At 41.3% G+C, this 22,148-nt stretch overlaps 1 protein-coding gene across 1 annotated transcript; it reads right to left on the minus strand.

The window, feature by feature from the left end:
• Nucleotides 1-3,546: 3,546 nt before the first annotated feature.
• On the minus strand, nucleotides 3,547-4,515 carry LOC125935104 (olfactory receptor 2B11). Its single transcript, XM_049648810.1, has one exon. It carries the CDS (start codon nucleotides 4,513-4,515, stop codon nucleotides 3,547-3,549), a length of 969 nt encoding a protein of 322 aa, XP_049504767.1.
• Nucleotides 4,516-22,148: the final 17,633 nt, after the last annotated feature.

Below are 22,148 nucleotides of genomic sequence, written 5' to 3' on the forward strand. Positions count from 1 at the left end.
TGAAAAGCACACATCCTATCCTGTTTTCTTCTTGAGTGTTTCTCACACTTTCCCATAGTGTACTCATAAAAGCAGAGAGAAGTGAATGATGGGAAACTTATCATAATATACAGCAGTGCACAAAAGCATGCAAATTAATTGAAGTCTTGGGTTTCATTACAAAATTTTGTCTATGTTTTTCTATCTATTATGCCAGTTTATCATAATGGAAACATACTTTCATTTAATTATCAGTTGAATTATTTAAGTATTTTCTCCTAAAACATCTAATACTATTGACGCTTTTGGGAAATTCACCATGTTCATCTTGTGGTTTTACAGAACTGTGATACTGAAAATTCTATGGGTCCTCAGTAGAGGACCTACCTGCCTGCCATACCATCCCCATATTTAGTGGCTTATACTAACAACCATTTTATTATACCTGACTATTTTGTGGGTTAGGACCTTGAGCAGAGCTCAGTTAGGAGATTATTCTGCTCTATGTTGTGTCTACCGAGGTCACTAGGTGGGAAAGTCTGGTCAGGTGGGTCTAGGATAGATAGCTCCACTTAGGTGTGGAGAACTGGCTGGAAGCCTGACAGAGGTAGAGCTGTAGATGACAGCATCCATCCACAGTCTCCTTAACATGGCTATCTTAGGATAGTTAGCCTTCTCACCTGGTGACTTACAGACACAGAAAGAATGTTAATTAGCTGGAAGCTGCCAGATTTCTTATCATCTTGCCTTAGAAGATCTAAAATATCACTTTTGCTCATTCTAATAGTCTTCATATATCACTGCACGGAAGAGAAAATATTTTTAAAATTTTTAATGTTTATTTCTTTTTGAGAGAGAGAGGCAGTGTGCTAGTGGGTGAGGGGCAGAAAGAGAGGGAAACACAGAATCTGAAGCAGGCTCCAGGTTCTGAGCCATCAGCACGGAGCCCAATGCAGAGCTTGAACTCATGAACAGCAAGATCATGACCTGAGCCAAAGTTGGACACTCAACTGACTGAGCCCCCTGGGCACCCCAGAAATAGAAAATACTTTGAGATATCTTTAATCTAGCACCTCTGTTTTGAGAAACACAGTCCTCAGTCCTCTCAAATGTGTTCTAAAATGAGGTTGGGTTGTGACATAGCTGTGTGTATGAATTGACCCTCTTCAGGGTCATGTCACATTGCTTTCACTGAATTGTGTCTGGACCTGTTCCATTAGGCAAAGTTAGAAGAGAAAGCTCTTATATATTATTATACATGCTCACGAAGTTAGTTCTTTTTATTTTATTTTTTTTTTACTTTTATTTTTTATTTTTTAAAATTCACATCCAAATTAACATATAGTGAAACAATGATTTCAGGAGTAGATTCCTTAATCTACTCTAATCTAATCTAATCTACATGTGTAATGCCCCATTTAGCCCATCTCCCCTCCCACACCCCCTCCAGTAACCCTCTGTTTGTTCCTTATATTTATGAGTCTCTTATGTTTTGTCACCCTCCCTGTTTTTATATTACTTTTGTTTCCTTTCCCTTATGTTCATCTGTTTTGTCTCTTAAAACAGATGTTTGGACTCTTAAAGTCCTCATATGAGTGAAGTCATATGATTTTTGTCTTTCTCTGACTGACTAATTTCACTTAGCATAATACCCTCCAGTCCCATCCACATAGTTGCAAATGGCAAGATTTCATTCTTTTTGATTGCCAAGTAATACTCCATTGTATATATATATATACCACTTCTTTATCCATTCATCCATCGATGGACATGTGGGCTCTTTGCATACTTTGGCTATTGTTGATAGTGCTGCTATAAACATGGGGGTGCATGTGTCCCTTCGAAACAGCACACCTGTATCCCTGGGATAAATGCCTACTAGTGCAACTGCTGGGTCGTAGGGTAGTTCTATTTTTAGTTTTTTGAGGAACCTCCATACTGTTTTCCAGAGTGGCTGCACCAGCTTGCATTCCCAACGAAGTTAGTTTTAAAGGGCTTTTAGCTGTTACCCAATGGCTGCTCTATGGCAACCCAGGGAAAAATTTAATTGTGGTTTTGGAAATAGGAATAGTCGTGGTTCTTTCACAATTCTGAAATCAAATGCTGTAGCTCTGTGATTTATATTTTCTTATTGCCTTTACTCTCAGAAAGACTTCAATTTCCCTTTTGTCCTAATTGTCATACATTTATTATTATTATTATTATTAAAAATAATAATAATTATAATTATAATTATTATTATTTATTGTCTCTGCTAGGTTATATTAGTATCTGGCATGCTCATGGCAAGGAGATAAAAATGAGTACGTTAAATGTAATAAATACAAAAGGTGACAAAAGTGCAAATATAGAGTCCTAGTATCATGACTCCGTTCTGCTAAAGGAGGCAGACAATATGGACTTTAGTGCTGGTCTCAGTTCCTAGAGTGGCCATGACCAAGTTATTGCAACCTCTCCAATAGTCCATTTCTTATACGACAATGGAAAGTTATAAAAGAGCTCACATCATGGGAGTATATTAAATAAGATGGCAGGGGCGCCTGGGTGGCGCAGTCGGTTAAGCGTCCGACTTCAGCCAGGTCACGATCTCGCGGTCCGTGAGTTCGAGCCCCGCGTCAGGCTCTGGGCTGATGGCTCAGAGCCTGGAGCCTGTTTCTGATTCTGTGTCTCCCTCTCTCTCTGCCCCTCCCCCGTTCATGCTCTGTCTCTCTCTGTCCCAAAAATAAATAAAAAACGTTGAAAAAAAAATTAAAAAAAAAAAAAAATAAAATAAAAAAAAAATAAATAAGATGGCATACACAAATACACTTAATCTAGTACCTACATCTTGGAAGGCTTCTACAAATGTTACTTGTTACAATGACCTTGAACTTGTTAGTTAAAGTTTCATTGTCCCTAACCTTGATTGTATACATATCTTGTATTCTCAAGTCCAGCATTGGCTTTTTAGATAAGATATTATGCTATTTGACTCTAATATAGAGTCTTACACGTTCAAAATAAATATGCTTGCTTTCAGGCAATAGAGTGGAAAACTTTCTATAGAAGAAAACCTGAACTGTAGAAAAAACAACAAACACATCACATAAAGTCACAGGAAGAAGAAAGCAATCCCCTTAATTTTGGGAATTTTTTTTTAAAGTTACATAAAATTTATGGAGATTTAAGTATATGGAGACAAACAAAATTATTATAAGTAATATAAGATTACATTTCAGGTTCATATTATGCACACTTAGGAGTAATGAAAAAGGAAGAGGGAAGATCAGAAAGAAACAAGTGGGAGGGAAAAAAAGGGGGCAAGAATTAGGAAAGTAGAAATTAAGTAATTTGACAAAAACTTACTGCACACCAATTGTGTTTAAATGATTCCTAAAAGTATACGGTGTCTTAGAACTAAAGACTATTGGGAGAGGTGGGATTTTAGGCACCATGACCACACAGAAACCAAAATGCTTTGACAGAGGACTTGAGGGGCTCCCAAATGTCTCTAAAAACTTAACTCTGGCTGTGGACTTCTTAATCACACAATACATTTTCCCGGGTTTCTGTAACCAATGGACATTGTCACATCTCAGAGCCTAATCTGCAGAGCCTCCAGATCCTTGACAGGAGCTTTCTCAGGGCTCCCTTTACATCCTTGTTCCTCAGAGTGTAGATAAAAGGATTGAGGGTGGGGGTGATTATGGAATAGAAGAGGGAGATAAACTTGCCCTGTTCTTGGGAGTAGCTGGAAGAGGGTTGCAGGTACATGTAGATGGCTGGCAGGTAGAAGAGGGACACCACCACCAGGTGGGAGGAACAGGTCCCAAAGGCTTTGTGCCTTCCCCTGGAGGATCGGATCCTGAGCACTGCTCGGGCAATGAAACCATAGGAGAAAAGGATGAGAGCTAGGGGAACCAGCACAAAGAAAGCTACCAGCACAGCCAGTGTGGTATCATTCATGGCTGTGTCAGCACATGACAACTTAATCATGGCTGGCACCTCACAGAAGAAGTTGTTCAGCACCTGCCGCCCACAGAAAGGCAGCTGCACCGTCAGCACTACCTGAACAAGAGAGTTGCCAAAGCCACTGAGCCAGGCCACAGCCACGAGCTGTTGACAGAGAGGACGATGCATGATAACGGCATACCGGAGAGGCTCACAGATGGCCACATAGCGGTCCAGCGCCATAGCAGCCAAGACAATGCACTCAGTGCATCCCAACCAGTGGAAAATTGCATACTGCATTGTGCAGCCAGCATAGCTGATGGTCTTACTGGAGCTCCCCATGTTGACCAGCATCTGAGGGACTGTGGTGGTGGTATAGCAGAGGTCGAGGAAGGATAGGTGCCCGAGAAAGATGTACATGGGGCTGTGGAGCTGAGAATCCAGTCGAGACACCAGGATGATAGCAATGTTCCCCAACATGGCCAGAATGTAGGACACCAGGAGGACCGCAAAGAGAGGGAGCTCCAGCCATGGCCTGTCAGAAACACCTAGAAGGATGAAGTCTTTAAGGGGTTCCTGCAGAATGCTGTGGTTATGACCTCTCATGTTGAGGCATGTTTTTGTGCCTGTGATGAGTCAAGAAAGTCAAAGTGAATAAAACCTGAGAGCATGAGATAACTGTCTTCCTCATGCCTGTGCCTGAGCTTTCCTACAGACGTTGCATCCTGTCATCTCCATAGAGACACTGAGACGTGGGGAAGTCAGGATCAGGAGGCACAGCACATGCACATGGGTTTTACTCTGCCTCCTATGCTCTGTGACCTTGACTATGCCATTTAATCTTTCTGAACTTTGATTTCTGCATCTGCGATGCAGGGAGAAAATACTTCCCTCAAATGCAAAGTTTTGGAAATGATAGATCAACATGATGTTTGTGAATGTACACCATAAATAACAATTTTCTTCCAATTTGGTCAAAGTCTGTCATATCTCCCATAACTATCAGAATGTTTTACCTCTCTCTGCAAACTCACTGACAGGCAATTGACTTCTTTCTTAGGTTTTCTTCCTTTGCCTTTTGGAAGTGTTGGTGAAGGGAGGTGAGAAGTGGCATAAAGCAAGATAGGAACACACTTGACTCACCTACTAAGGCTTGCATCTGTCTCTGTTCATCATGAACAGGTGCTCTTTGGCTTTCTGCACATGCTGGTCTCTCTCCCATGGTCACCCACACATAGGCAGCACTATCACTCACTTTGCAGTAAAAACAAAAAAAAACAAAAAACTCAAAACAAGCAAAACACAACACAACACAACACAACAAAACAAAACATAAAAACAAACAGAAAAAAATCACATACCAAGATCCTTCGAGACCCTGGAGTGAAGGAGTTAAGTCACTGCAGGGGTTGACTTGGTCCAGGCACCTAATAAGACCCCAGAGCATAGGGAGAAAGATATTGCACCCTGTCAGGAACATAGCCCCTGGAGTTGGCTACTGAAGGTTCTGATTGCCTCCAGAGCCAACACTTATTGGGCAGTTTGAGTGACGTTTGGATCTCCCTGTACAACCTCTTTACCAAGCAGCTGTTTCCTCTCCTCGTTGGAGCACACAGCTGATTTGATGTCTGGATTCTGTATTTTTTAGAAAGCAACTGGATTTCCACCTGCTGATGCATGGGGCCTTTCCACTGAGCTTCATCAGCCCTCAACCTCCTACACTCTTTGTAGGACTGTGCACTTTCCAGGATGCAGGGTGGTATAGTCCAGGATGAGACCGAAAAGAAGTTAAATCCTGTGTGCGAGTAATTTATGAAAGATTCATTTTTAGTCCCTTATTTGATACTTTATGCATAGACTATAATATTCATGGAGATCTATTCAGTGGTGCTGCAATAAACAAGTGCCCCCCTTCCCCTCCAAGTCTTGTATTCTTAAGAACCCTGGTATTACTTTGGGGCACCTGGGTGGCTCAGTCAGTTAAGCACTTGACTTCGGCTCAGGTCATGATCTCATGGTTCATGAGTTTGAGTCCCACACTGGGTGAGCATGAGCCCCACTTCTCTCTCTCTCTCTCTCTCTCTCTCTCTCTCTCCTCCTTACTTGTACTCTCTCTCAAAAACAAAACAAAACAAAACAAAACAAAACAAAACAAAACAAACACCCCTGGTATTACTTGAAAACAATTCAAATTCTAGGATTTAAGTGTTCTTGTGGAACACCCAATTATTACACTTCTTCCCATTATTCTGTCGAAAGTACTTCTAAGGTGAATCTTACACAATGCAGTTATTTTATCTCTAATGGGAGCTCAAGGCACCATTTTTGATTTAGTGGGCTGGGCAGGGGAAAATCAGGCTATCCCACCTTTTAGATGAAAAGTGATCACACCATCTCCCTTTCTTTGATTTCTCATTCCAAGGTTTCTTCTCAGAGTCTACACTGGACAAGAATGGGAAAAGTTATAAGGATGGTGAGGACAGATATAAAAGGATGGAAGAACCAAAGAAGATGGATGGGTAGGTATAGGTCATAGTTAGTAATTAATGCAAATTATTGGGCACTCACTATGAGCCAGGTGCTGTGATAACAACTTTATGTGATTATCTTAGTGCTTTAACGGTTCGGTAAGGGAGATGTTTTTACCGCCATTTTGCTGTTGAACAGAGTGGCTTGGGGAAGATGACTGGTCTACTTTACATTACCTAAATAGCAGCAAGTGATAAAGCCAAGATTGAAAGCTAAGCTCTTGCTCATAATCATTATTCTCTTTGCTTTAAAAAAAAGCCGCTGGTGACCTGGAAAGCAGCAACAGTATCCATGCACATGACTGAGATGAAGAGAATGACAGAAACAGGAGAGTAATGTCATCCAAGGGAAAGTGGTGAGGGGACTGAAGAGGAGGCACTTCCTCTAACTTCTGGTTCAGTGTACCAGGCACCCATGGGCACACACACAGCTGGTGGCCTGCAAAGCTAGACATCAGCCCAACCTGACCCTTCTCTGAATTTGATGGCTTGTGGTCCAGCCCTTTCCACTTAGAACTCTGCTTTGGATCCAGTCTCTGGACCCCCTTGACCTCCTTCTATCTTCCCATCACCTTATAGAGGTGTTCTCCAAGGCACTGCCTCGCTTCCCTGGATAAACACAATAATTTCCACATCTGCCACAATTACGCTCAGAGTCCTTCCAGATCTGTGTCTCTAGCTGTCACTTCTTCACTGATATCTAATCTCCCTTTTGACATTGTTTTTTTTTAAAGTTGACATATTTATTTTGAGAGAGAGATAGAGAGAGAGCGCACAGGAGAGTATCAGAGAGAGAAGGAGAGAGGGAGAATCCCAAGCAGTCTCCATGCTGTCAGCACAGAGCTTGACACGGGGCCTAATCTCATGAACTGTGAGATCATGACCTGGGCCAAAATCAAGAGCCAGACGCTCAACCGACTGAGCCACCCAGATGCCCCTCCTTTCTGACATTGTCAACTGGTATATCCCAAACTTAACCTGTCAGTTGTTCCTCTAACTTCAGTCCAGCACCTTCATTCTCATTCCTGATTGCCTCTGCATCAGTTACCCTGACTCAGAGTGTTCAGGTTATTTCTGGTAATGTTCCTCATTGTCTACATTTTATCCACGGCATTCTTATTGACTTTACTAGTCTAAGGTTATAGTACAAGCTATATTCATCCTTGCCACTGCCATCCTTGGCCAGGATGACCATCTGGACCCCACTTAGAGCCTGATAATTGTCTTCCCATAGGCAATTCTTTCCTTATCCAGCCCATTACTCCACTTACAAGGGAATCATCTTTCTAAGACACAGGTCTTAAAAGCAGATATATCTCTAAGTGTTTCAATTACCTAAAAACTAAACAACCGTCTTCTTAAACAGTTGTGTGGTAAGAGTAGGGATTATATTCTTCTTTCACTCAATCCTCTGCAGTTTCTTCTGATCACTGTCACATCCCTATCTGTTAGCAGCTGCCCTGAGATATTTCAGTCACAGGACTTACCCAATACCTATTGGTAGGCCAGGGAGATTTTTTAACACATTGATAAAACCCTGTGATCTGTATCATTCTGTGTATGATATATAATCCTCATTATGCATCTATACCTATGTCTGTGTATATACATGCATGTATATAATACATAATCCTCATTGTGTATCTATATCTATACCTATATCTGTGTATATACATGTATGTGTATATACATACATACACACATACATACATATATTTTGTTTTCATGTATATATTATCATAATGCCTGGTGCTGGCTGTGGACTTCCCCTTGGAGATGAACAGAACATATTATCTACAACAAACAGAAAAGAAAATCTGGAAATAAGCTTATGAGGTGGGAGAAGAAGGACTAGACCATGGGGTTTTATTGCCAATTAGTCCAAGAGATCCCTTTCTTCAATCTAACATTCAGCCTAAACTTTCTACCACCCAGATAACCAGGAGAAGGACCTATTTAACTGTCCAGGTCATAATCAGGATTAAACTGCAAGATATTGAGTCTTGGGTTAAGGCTTAATGATGGACAACATTTCTCTTCACTGATACTAGCAGGTGCTCTTTTATCACACACACCAAAAGTACTTTTCTCAGGGTTTGTCTATGTTTCTGGTTCTTTCCCAATGACATGCTTATTTCTTGGATAGAAGGTCAATCAGAATAAAATCAAGAAGTGAACTGGCCCAGTGAGGAAGAGTCTAAATGCATAACTTCAGCCCTGCCCTCTTCAGATTTGCTCTGCTATCATCCACCAGCCCCTTGCATATAATCAGTGGCCAGGTGTACCCACAGGCTTGCTCATCCTGTCTAGACCTTTGCTTATTGTGGGTCCTCCTACCAGGAATGCTGTCTCACATCACATAGTACAACTCAGCTTCTGCCTCTTTCCAAAACCATCTTCACTGATTACTCACTGGATCATCCTCTGTAAGCTCCCATGTACAAAGGGGTTTGAGGGGCATTGATAACCATATCCACACGAGGGGGCTGAGGTATAACTTTTCAAAATGCTTTAGTTCTAGAGATTAGACAAGTATTTCATAACAAGAAGTAAAAGCAAATGGGAGATAACTCAGCAATGAATGAGCACTCATCACCTCTCAATCTGTATACCAAGAACTATGTATGCCATTTCATATCCTCCTTCAATAATGATGGGAAAACTGAGAAATCTACAAAGGTTAGGAACATCCTTTTCACTCAGGTCAGCACAACACTATGACTTCATGTAGAAAGATATTTAAGCCCCCTGTTCCTAGTTTATATGGAAGGAAGTTACCTCCCTCTAGACCCTCAAGATGTCTTAACCCTGGATGCATGATACCTGCTTTCAAAGTATCAACAGTCCTGTTTCATATCGTGACTTTTTGTTAAACACCCCTCTTGCACACACCTGCTTCCCCACCAACATTCCACTGCCTATTTTTGTCCTTTAACTATTTCAATTTGCTGCTAAAATTCACCTCAAAGCTTTCTTTCTCTGGGGGCTGGTAATATTTAGGTTTCTCACTCTATTCCTCTCTGTATAAGGCCATGCTTGGCTTAATATTGTTTTTGTGACTATAACTCAGGTTTGTCGAAAATATTGAACAGCAGTAGAAATGAGCCTCAGGGCCCTCATCACTGTGAACAACATTCACGCTTCTGATGAGTACTGGACAACTGGTATACCTACAGGCAGGAGCAGCCTGTTCTGTTCCTGACTGTCTTTTCTAGCTTAAAGTACACCATTTTACATATGCTGCTTAATGTGTGGCCGCTACTCACTGACTCACCTGTCCTCCATCTCATGTCCCCTTGGTCTCCAACATAGACCAGCATTCATGCTGAGGACTAATCACTCATATCCATGGTTCTCTGGCTTCTACAGAGGGCTTGGTTAAGGACATGAGGCTTTATTAGCTTCTGGTGGTCTTGTCTGAAGAGGAACATTTACGGATGAAGTCATTGGAAAAGCTTTTTGTATTTCAGAAAGACAAAACGTGTTTTCTCTTATAAAGCTCCTGGGACTTTGACCTTACTTGAGTTTTACCCTCTGAGCAAGTGTGGAGAGATTATTCTCAGTCCAGAAGAAGAGTCTGCTCACTGGGGAAACTCAGTGCTTTCTGGTCTTTATCCAAGTAACAAATGAATCAGCAGATATGCTCTAGCCATGGTCCCCTGGCCACAGAAGAGCTAGCTTATACGTTTATATGGCAGAGGTTACTTCCGAAGAAGTTTCTTAGGTGACAAGCCATCCCCGTGTCCTGCTCCCCGCTCTTTTCAAAATTACCATCAGGATAAACTTAACCTCATTCTTTCCCTTTATTTCTATAAGGACTCTGTTCTTTCTCCCAAGACACTTAGAGTAAAACCTTGCCCTCCTCTGCTGAGAAGTTATCCCTGATGTTTTGTTTAATTAGTGTCTTAGGGGTTAGCTGGTAATTGATGTATTGTGCGAGCATGAAATACTCGCAATTAAGGGTAAATCTTCGAATACCAGAAGACCATAGGAAATAGACCAATAACGGGAAATGAGGACTCTGGATTTTTAACTCCTTAGGGAAGGTGGGTGTTGCCATAAAGTCAGAGTGGAAGAGTAACTTGTATAGCATGTAATTCAATTAGAGTGTGGGCACTGCACAGACTTCAGTACCAAGGTCAGCCACTCACTGTGTGTCTTTGGACAGATTACATATCTTCTCTGGGCAACATTCATGAGATCAGAAAAGTATAGGAAGCAATAGTACTGGCCTTCACACTCTGTTACAAGTGTAACATGAGTTGTCTTTTGTTTGCTTTTGTTTTGTTAAGCACTCAGGATAGTGAACGGCATAGGGTAATAACTGATTTTTTTCTGTCTACTACATATGGCTCAGCCACCTATTCCATTCATCACATGGAAGGGATGGCCAGAAAGCCTGTTGGTAGATGATCAGCATGAAGTGGTGCATGTGTTAATTCACGTTAATTTATTCATGTGAATAAAAGCTAGTGCTAGAACCCATCATGGATAATGACACCTTTGGGCAGTCATTTCTCCTCTGTAGATTTTGACTTGATCCTCTTTGGGTAGTTCTAGATGTTGGAGTGGGAATACGATGAGATCATGGCAGTGGTTTCATTTTTATGTTCTAGGAGTTTTAGGAAGCATTTTGTCTAACATTATAGGGAGACGAACCCTGACTCAAAGGAAGACAAGGGACATTGTGCTTGGGGGATGGAGTGGGAAAATTCTCTGACAACATTGCTCTGCTGTGTTCTCTACCTGAAAGAGCAGGGTGTGAGATGTGGAATGTCTTGGGAATTGTCTTTATGTCCAGTAGGGATAACTTCCAGAAATGCTGAGGCTTAAATGTCTGTGAATTTGGGGAAGAAAAAGAGATGGACTAGACAGTTTTATGCCATAAAGTGCGACAATTGTGTAGATGGAAACTCTCGTGACTGAGAGGAAAACAGGGTCCCTTTAGCATTATGTTGATCATCACCTTCCTTACCTCCTTTCAGATATCTTGGCTTCTGCTTATTGTCCATAGTCCCTGTCACTCCAGGAGGCAAGATGCCCTGTGAAGGAATTGAATTTTCCAGTTTCCCTGATAGGGGAAGACAATAAGATGAATGAGATGCTGGGAAAGCTGGCAGAAGATACTTGTCCATCTTTCTTCATTTTCATACATGCAATGTAGACTTGATGGCTGGAGGCTTAGCAGTCATGGGTGACCTTGAAGCAAACTTGAAGGTGAGGGCTTTACACTAAGAATGATGGAGCATTGAGAGGAGTCAGGGCACCTGATCATCATGGATGTGCATTACCTGTTGACCCCCAGGTTTCCTGATGTGAGAGTGATAACCTTCAATCTTGTTTACAGCACTGATTTGGGTTTTATGTTTTAAGAGGCTGAAAGTAATCCTGACAGATCATTCAAGAAGATTTCCTGAAATTTCGTTATTTTTTTAAATAATAATTTTATTTACATCCAAATTAGTTAACATATAGTATAATAATAATTTCCTGTGTAGAATTTAGTGATTCATCACTTATATATGACACCTAGTGTTAATCACCACAAGTGCCCTCTTCAATGCCCGTCACCCATTTAACCCATCCACCCACCAACTCCCCTCCAGCAGCCATCAGTTTGTTCTCTGTATTTAGAAGTCTCTTATGGTTTGCCTACCTCTCTTTTTCCCCCTTTCTCCTATGATCATCTGTTTTGTTTGTTGTATTCCACATATGAGTGATATCATATAATATTTGTCTTTCTCTGACTGACTTATTTTGCTTAGCAGAATATACTCTAGTTCCAACCACATTGTTACAAATGGCAAGATTTCATTCTTTTTCATCATCAAGTAGTATTCCATTTTATATATATATACACCACATCTTTATCCATTCATCAGTCGATGATGGACATTGGGGCTCTCTCCATACTTTGGCTACTGTTGATAGTGCTGCTATAAACACTGGTGTGCATGTGCCCCTTTGAAACAGCATTTTTATACCCTTTGGCTAAATTTCAAGTAGTGCAATTTCTGGTTCATAGGGTAGTTTTATTTTTAATTTTTTAGAAATTCAATTTTTGGGAGTGCCTGGGTGGTTCAGTTGGTTAAGCATCTGACTTTGGCTCAGGTCATGATCTTGTGGTTCTTGAGTTCGAGCCATGCATTGGGCTCTGTCCTGACATCTTGGAGCCTGGAGCTTGCTTTGGATTCTGTGTCTCCCTCCCTCTCTTTGCCCCTCCCCTGCTCATGTTTACTCTCTCTTTCTCAAAAAATAAACATGAAAATTTATTTTTAAAAAATAAATTTATTTTTTTTAAGTTTATGTATTTATTTTTCAGAGAGAGTGAGTGGGGGAGGCGCAGAGAAAAGAGGGCCAGAAGATCTGAAGTGGGCTTTGCAATGACAGCCATTGCTTTTTATCTTTATGAGGTCCCAATAGTTCATTTTTGCTTTTAATTCCCTTGCCTTTGGAGATGTGTCAAGTAAGAAATTGCTGCAGCTGAGATCAGAGAGGTTTTTTCCTGCTTTCTCCTCTAGGGTTTTGATGGTTTCCTGTCTCACATTCAGGTCCTTTATCCATTTTGAGTTTATTTTTGTGAATGGTGTGAGAAAGTGGTCTAGTTTCAATCTTCTGCATGTTGCTGTCCAGTTCTCCCAGCACCATTTGTCAAAGAGACTGTCTTTTTTCCATTGGATGTTCTTTCCTGCTTTGTCAAAGATTAGATGTCCATCCTTTTGTGGGTCTAGTTCTGGGGTTTCTACTCTATTCCATTGGTCTATGTGTCTGTTTTTGTGCCAATACCATGCTGTCTTGATGATTACAGTTTTGTAGTAGAGGCTCAAGTCTGGGATTGTAATGCCTCCTGCTTTGGTCTTCCTCAAAATTACTTTGGCTATTCGGGGCTTTTGTGGTTCCATACAAATTTTAGGATTGCTTGTTCTAGCTTTTAGAAGAATGCTGGTGCAATTTTGATTGGGATTGCATTGAATGTGTAGATACTTTTGGGTAGTATTGACATTTTGACAATATTCTTCCAATCCATGAGCACGAAATGTTTTTCCATTTCTTTATATCTTCTTCAATTTCCTTCCTAAGCTTTCTATAGTTTTCAGCATACAGATCTTTTACATCTTTGGTTAGATTTATTCCTAGGTATTTTATGCTTCTTGGTTCAATTGTGAATGGGGTCAGTTTCTTTATTTGTCTTTCTGTTGCTTCATTATTAGTGTATAAGAATGCAACTGATTTCTGTACATTGATTTTGTATCATGCGACTTTGCTGAATTCATGTATCAGTTCTAGCAGACTTTTGGTGGAGTCTATCAGATTTTCCATGTATAATATCATGTCATCTGCAAAAAGTGAAAGCTTGACTTCATCTTTGCCAAGTTTGATGCCTTTGATTTCCTTTTGTTTTCTGATTGCTGATGCTAGAACTTCCAACACTATTTTAAACAACAGCGGTCAGAGTGGGCATCCCTGTAGTGTTCCTGATCTCAGGGAAAAAGTTCTCAGTTTTTCCCCATTGAGGATGGTATTAGCTGTGGGTTTTTCATAAATGGCTTTTATTAAGTTTAAGTATTTTCCTTCTATCCCGAGTTTCTCGAGGGGTTTTAAGAAATGATGCTGATATTTGTCAAATGCCTTTTCTGCATCAATTGACAGGATCATATGGTTCTTATCTTTTCTTTTCTTAATGTGATGTATCACCTTGATTGATTTGCGAATGTTGAACCAGCCCTGCATCCCAGGAATGAATCCCACTTGATCATGGTGAATAATTCTTTTTATATGCTGTTGAATTCAATTCCCTGGTATCTTATTGAGAATTTTTGCATCCATATTCATCAGGGATATTGGCCTGTAGCCCTCTTTTTTACTGGGTCTCTGTCTGGTTTAGGAATCAAAGTAATGCTGGCTTCATAGAATAAGTCTGGAAGTTTTCCTTCCCTTTCTATTTTTTGGAATAGCTTGAGAAGGATAGGTATTATCTCTGCTTTAAACGTCTGGTAGAACTCCCCTGGGAAGCCATCTGGTCCTGGACTCTTATTTGTTGGGAGATTTTTGATGACTGATTCAATTTCTTCACTGGTTATGGGTCTGTTCAAGCTTTCTATTTCCTCCTGATTGAGTTTTGGAAGTGTGTGGGTGTTTAGGAATTTATCCATTTCTTCCAGGATGTCCAGTTTGTTGGCATATAATTTTTCATAGTATTTCCTGATAATTGTTTGTATTTCTGAGGGACTGATTGTAATAACTCCAATTTCATTCATGATTTTATCTATTTGGGTCATCTCCCTTTTCTTTTTGAGAAGCCTGGCTAGAGGGTTATCCATTTTGTTTATTTTTTCAAAAAAAACAACTCTTGGTTTCGTTGATCTGCTCTACAGTTTTTTAAGATTCTATAGTGTTTACTTCTGCTCTGATCTTTTTTATTTCTCTTCTTCTGCTGGGTTTAGGCTGTCTTTGCTGTTCTGCTTCTATTTCCTTTAGGTGTGCTGTTAGATTTTGTATTTGGGATTGTTCTCGTTTCTTCAGATAGGCCTGGATTGCAATGTATTTTCCTCTCAGGACTGCCTTCACTGCATCCCAAAGCGTTTGGATTGTTGTAGTTTCATTTTCGTTTGTTTCCATATATTTTTAAATTTCTTTTCTAATAATCCTGGTTGACCCACTCATCCTTTAGTAGGGTGTTCTTTAACCTCCATGCTTTTGGAGGTTTTCCAGACTTTTTCCTGTGGTTGATTTCAAGCTTCATAGCATTGTGGTCTGAAAGTATGCATGGTATGATCTTAATTCTTGTATACCTCTGAAGGGCTGTTTTATGACCCAGAATGTGATCTATCTTGGAGAACGTTCCATGTGCACTCGAGAAGAAAGTATATTCTGTTGCTTTGGGATGCACAGTTCTAAATATATCTGTCAAGTCCATCTGATCCAATGTATCATTCAGGGCCCTTGTTTCTTTATTGACCGTGTGTCTAGATGATATATCCATTTCTGTATGTGGGGTGTTAAAGTCCCCTGCAATTACCACATTCTTATCAATAAGGTTGCTTGTGTTTGTGAGTAATTGTTTTATATATTTGGGGGCTCCTGTATTCGGCACATAGACATTTATAATTGTTTGCTCTTCTTGATGGATAGACCCTGTGATTATTCTATAATGCCCTTCTTCATCTCTTGTTACAGCCTTTAATTTAAAGTCTAGTTTGTCTGATATAAGTATGGCTACTCCAGTTCTCTTTTGACTTCCAGTAGCATGATAAATAGTTCTCCATCCCCTCACTTTCAATCTGAAGGTGTCCTCAGGTCTAAAATGAGTCTCTTGTAGACAGCAAATAGATGGGTCTTGTTTTTTTATCCATTCTGATACCCTATGTCTTTCGGGTGGTGCATTTAGTACATTTATGTTCAGAGTTATTATAGAAAGATATGGATTTAGAGTCATTTTGATGTCTGTAGGTTTCATGCTTGTAGCGATGTCTCTGGTACTTTGTCTCACGGGATCCACCTTAGGATCTCTTGTAGGACTGGTTTAGTGGTGACGAATTCCTTCCGGTTTTGCTTGTTTGGGAAGACTTTTATCTCTCCTTCTATTGTAAATGACAGACTTGCTGGATAAAGGATTCTTGGCTGCATATTTTTTTTTTGTTCATCACATTGAAGATCTCCTGCCATTCCTTCCTGGCCTGCCAAGTTTCAGTAGAGAGATCGGTCAGGAGTCTTATAGGTCTCCTTTATATGTTAGAGCATGTTTATCCCTCACTGCTTTCAGAATTGTCTCTTTATCCTTGTATTTTGCCAGTTTCACTATCATATGTCGTGCAGAAGATCGATTCAAGTTACGTCTGAAGGGAGCTCTCTGTACTTCTTGGATTTCAATGCCTTTTTCCTTCCCCAGATCAGGGAAGTTCTCAGCTATGATTTCTTCAAGTACACCTTCAGCACCTTTCCCTCTCTCTTCCTCCTCTGGAATACCAATTATGCGTATATTATTGCATTTTATCACATCACTTAGTTCTCTAATTCTCCCCTCATACTCCTGGATTTTTTTATCTCTCTTTTTCTCAGCTTTTCTTTTTCCATAATTTTATCTTCTAGTTCACCTATTCTCTCCTCTGCCTCTTTAATCGGAGCAGTGGTCGTTTCCATTTTATTTTGCAGCTCATTGATAGCATTTTTTAACTCCTCCTGACTGTTCCTTAGTCCCTGTATCTCTGTAGCAATAGATTCTCTGCTGTCCTCTATATCATTTTCAAGCCCAGTGATTAATTTTATGACTATTATTCTAAATTCACTTTCTGTTATATTGTTTAAATCGTTTTTGATCAGTTCGTTAGCTGTTGTTATTTCCTGGAGATTGTTTTGAGGAGAATTCTTCTGTTTTGTCATTTTGGAAAGAACTGCAGGGCACTTCCCCTGTGCTGTCTTGAATAACTTGTGTTGGTGGGTGGGGCCGCAGTCAGACCTGATGTCTGCCCCTAGCCCACCTGCTGGGGCCACAGTCAGACTGGTGTGTACCATCTTTTCCCCTTCTAGGGGCGGGACTCACTCTGGGGTGGTGTGGCCTCTCTGGGCTACTTGCACACTGCCTGGTTTGTGGTGCTGGGGATCTGGCATATTAGCTGGGGTGGATCACCAAGGTGCACAGGGGTGAGAGGGGCAGGCTCAGCTCGCTTATCCTTCAGTGATCCACTTCTGGAGGGTCCCTGCATTACCGGGAAGTAGTCAGACCCATCTCCAGAGGAACGGATCCATAGAAGTGCAACGTCAGGTGTTTTCGGGTGCAAGCAAGTTCCCTGGGAGGAACTGGTTCCCTTTGGGATTTTGGCTGGGGGATGGGTTAGGGAGATGGCACTGGCGAGCGCCTTTGTTCCCCACTGAGCTGAGTTCTGTCGTCCAGGGCTCAACAACTCTCCCTCCTGTTGTCCTCCAGCCTTACTGCTCTCCGAGCAAAGCTGTTAACTTATAACCTTCCAGATGTTAAGTCCTGCTCACTGTCCAAACACACTCCGTCTGGCCCCTCCACTTTTGCAAGCCAGACTCGGGGTCTCTGCTTGGCTGGCGGGCTGTTCCTCCACCCCGGCTCCCTCCCCCCAGTCCATGTAGCGCACACCACCTCTCCACCCTTCCTACCCTCTTCCGTGGGCCTCTTGTCTGTGCTTGGCTCCAGAGAATCCATTCTGCTAGTCTTCTGGAGGTTTTCTGTGTTATTTAGGCAGGTGTAGGTGGAATCTAAGTGATCAGCAGGATGTGCGGTGACCCCAGCGTCCTCCTATGCTGCCATCTTCCCCTCCATCTGGGCTGTTTAACTGTTAATGAAAGAAAAAAATGAAGGATTCCTTCAGAGGGAAAAGTGTCCCAAAAATTAAATTTGATTTATAAGGTAATTTTCAGGTTACCCAAACAGGAAAAACCAAATGGGGAAAAAAATTAGAGTTTTATAACATAAGATTTGAGAATGAAGAAATATAAGCTAAAGAAATTTAAAGACTCAAGATTTTTAAAAGGACAAAAAGAGAGTAAGAGGCTAGTATAAAATCAAATAATGCTCTTTAAGAGAGACATATTGTGCCAGACAGATTGTGATGACAGATTTTCATTTATGTTTGTGAAACACTATATTTTTTTATTTTTTTAATTTATTTTATTTTCTTTAAATGTTTATTTTTGAAATAGAGAAAGAGAAAGTATACAAGCAGGGGGAGAGAAAAGAAAGAGGGAGACAGAGGATCTAAAACAGGCTCTGGTGACAGCAGGGCTCAAACCCATGAACTGTGAGGTCATGACATGAGCTGAAGTCAAACGCCACACACCACAAGGAAGATTTGCTCATCGAGTAGCTGTTTATCTTCCAGATAATGTTGTTTTCACAGTTCCTACGATTAGGACCACAAAGCTTCCATCCTGTCTCATCCCTCATTCTAAAGTTAAATGATTAAAATTCCCAAAGGCTGCATGAGTAGTCCAAAGAAACTGAACGACCATGTTTGAGAGATACTGAGGGAGGTATGCTTCAACTTTCCAATGTTTTTTCCCCCAAAAGGCATCTGAGAGCTCAGAAGCCAAGTTAGGACTTTGAGAACAAAAATGATTTTGTCTGTCAGCTACTTCCTATAAACACATCCAGTGGGAAGTATGCCAGTCACTCTGTGGGACTGGAAGACAGAGGACTTTCTCCACCTAGTTTCTCTGTTTCATCTGTGTCTCTAAGCTTCCTCAGCAAGGCTGCTTCACCCTGGCTGCAGTGACTGACTTCCGTTTCCACACCTGCAGAACCAGCCTTTTCTACCCCTTAAGGACAGCACCAGCCACCCAGAACAGTGCTCCCTTCCCAAAGGCTAGGACTCAGCTCCCCAGGGGCCTCCTCCAAACATCCAAGTTCTAATAAAGCCAACTACCTGTTTGCTGCACTCTCCCCATGAAAACTTTGTGTTGTTTTTTTTTTCTTTTCAGAGAGCCAATCCCTAACATTTTTATGTTAAATTCCTTCCATTAAAACAACAGTATAGTTTCTGTCACATGGCTGTGTTCTTACTGATATACCTGTATGTTGTCTAGATGTTGATATCACTGCTCTGAATTATCAAAAGGTACGACTCTTACCTGAACTCTTTAATTAGAATACGTAACATAGTTTCAGGTGCAGAAAGATGCTTAATGAAAATGAGTTCACAGTAACACAGACATTCTAGGACCTGAGGCATCAATAATAAAACAGTAAAACTGTGGATTGCAAGTAACTTGTTCTGTGAGTGTTCCAGAAGATGAGCAAACATTGCTAATAAATTTTAACTTGATAAACAAGGGATGTCTTGCAATACAAACAGTACATGACACCGAATGTCACAGGATCACAACGGAGCCAGTGGTTCTTGAAATTCACTTTGATATACAAGTGCTTTGGATGACAAGCATGTTTCCAGAGCGAATTATGCTTGCAAGCCAAGGTTTTACTGTAATTCCTAAAATGAGGCTTGCGTGTCTATTAAGGTAATTCCTGATACAGCTAAGCAACACATCATGAAGTTGAAAACAGGTACCTTCTGCCCATTTATGGTCACAGAACTAAGTTTTCTATCCTGGGAGGTAGGGTTCCAGGGACTCCATTCCAAAGTAAGTCCTCTAATCCACAGAGAATGCTATCCAGTAGAATGGAAACTGAAATTGAGCCTTTAACACATGACCCTATTTCTGACACTTACCCCTCAAAGATGATGGAAGAAGAAAGAGAAGAAAATAGACTTCACTCTATCCTAGGCCTGCTCTGAATGTAACAGTAACCCTTTTAAATCTCAAAGTAGCAAAATGAGGCAGATATAATTATTATCTGCATTTTTACATATAATGGAAATTTGAGTGACTTACTCATGGTAACACAGTGAGTGAAGCATTTGGGACCCTACATACTTGCTGGCCAATTGTTCACCCCCAATAATGTGTTCAATAATCCAGCCCAATGTTGACACTAACTCTGGAGTTACCACAGAGCCTGTAGATGTAAGTGTCTCAGTCCCACAGGACGTCCCCCCACTTCAGATGCCAGCTGAGAGTCTCAGAGGCCACCCACAATTTTTGCATGATTTAGCTGTAAATTCTGGCTTTCCCACAACCCATCCTTAGGTTTGATGATTTGCTAAAAGAGCTCACACAACCCACAGAAAAGTGTTATACTTATGAGTACCATTTTCTTATAAAGGATACAACTCAAAAACAACCAAACGGGAGAGATGCATACAGCAAGGTTCAGCTTCAGGATGGAGGATGCAGACCCTCCATGTCCCATCCCTAAGGAGCAGGTGCATAACCTTCCCAGCACATCATGTGGGGACTTCTGCCAAGATTCAGTGTCCTGAGTCTGATGGGGAGTTGATCACATAGGCATGATTGATTAATTCACTGACTTGTGACTGGCTCTCCTCCAGCCCCTCAGCCCTCTTCAGAGGTAGGGGATAAGGCAGAAAGTTTGGTCTAATCACATGCTTATCTTTCTGGTAGGGCCAGCCCCTCCTTTAAAACTACACAAGGACCCACAGTAAGTTACATTAGCAAAAATCCAGGTATGGTTGAAAGGGGTTTTTAATGAACAACAAAAGACACTCCTCTCAGGAAATCTGAAATGTTTTTGAAGTTCTGTGCCAAACACTAGAGATAAAGACTAAATATTTTTATTATACCACAGACCCTGACTACAGAAGGCTCCTCTTACACACTACAAGGTCTTGAAATAAAGAGGACCAGAAGGTATGAGAGGAATGAGAGGGGGCAAATCCAACCACAGGGAAATAAAGAGCATCCCTATGGGACCCAACCTATACCTGCCTAGAGCATGAGAGCTACACCTGGGACAAACTAGCACAGGTGCCAGAAACATAGGGGAGGAAGAGACAGTCATCCATCCATGGACTTCCAGGCCATGAGGCTCCAGTGAGTAGCATGTCACAATGTTCTTACTGAAGAAACTGTCAACACCTGAGCTGAGAGGCTTGGAGTAAATCCTAGGAGCTCAAAGGTCTCCAAGAAATAAATCTCTCACCCCTTTAGGCAGGGATTCACAGCTGTCTGTGGCTCGACTCCAACAATCCAAAAGACTCAAGGGCCTTGGTTGTTTCCATCCTGATGCTCAGCTCTCACTGGGCACGGACTGGCAAGAAATCTGTAATCCATGCTTTCTCCAGAGGTCCTGGCAGACCTGAGGTCTCAAGTGCCCACCTCATGCTCAGGAGGTTTACACTCTGTGGGCACTCTGTTGCTCCAATTAGAAAGGTAAATAGGGGGCGCCTGGGGGGGGGGGCGGGGCTCAGTCAGCTGAGCATCTGACTTTAGCTCAAGTCATGACCTCATGGTTTGTGAGTTCGACCCTCATGTCAGGCTCTAGACTGACAGTTCAGAACATGGAGCCTGCTTCAGATTCTGTGTCTCCATCTCTCTCTGCCTCTCTCTCTGTCTCAAAAATGAATAAACATTAAAAAAATTAAAGGTGAATGAATTTGCAGAGAGGGAGGCTGAGGATACATATTGGGGCTGCCAACTTCCTGGATTTCCTCCCCTCCTCCCCCAGCTCCACCTGCCTGGGCTCTTCATGCCAGACTTGCAAGGCACCACCCTCTCCTCTCTTGAGATTACATTTTTTAAGTAAGCTCTACGCCCAACATGGGGCTTGAACTCATGTCCCCAAAATCAAGAGTTGCATGCTCTCCTGACCAAACAGACAGGAACCCCTAGATTATAATTTTTAATGGTGAAAATAAGAAAGTAGCTTTTCTTAAAAAAAAATAATAATAAAATGATACAATCAACTCCCACACTGACACTTTGTGCTGTTCTCAATTATTAGCAATTTTTTGCACTTGTCAGATTTTTTTAAATTTTTTAAATGTTTTTATTTATTTTGAAGGAGAGAGAGAGAGCATGTGCGGGGGGGGAGGGGACAGAGAGACAGGGAGACACAGAATTCAAAGCAGGCTCCAGGCTCTAAGCTGTCAGAACAGAGCCCGATGCAGGGCTTGAACTCACGAACCATGAGATCATGACCTGAGCTGAAGTCGGATGCTTAACTGACTGAGCCATGCAGGCACCCCAGAATTCTTTTTTAATTTTCAGAAATACATTAGCTGTATTGCTTTGTTTCAAATTTTTATTTAAATTCCATTTAGTTAACATACAGTGTATTATTATTTGCAGGAATAGAATTTAGTGATTCATCACTTACATATAACACCC

Source organism: Panthera uncia (assembly GCF_023721935.1).
Source record: "Panthera uncia isolate 11264 chromosome A1 unlocalized genomic scaffold, Puncia_PCG_1.0 HiC_scaffold_17, whole genome shotgun sequence".
NCBI classification, from domain to species: domain Eukaryota; kingdom Metazoa; phylum Chordata; class Mammalia; order Carnivora; family Felidae; genus Panthera; species Panthera uncia.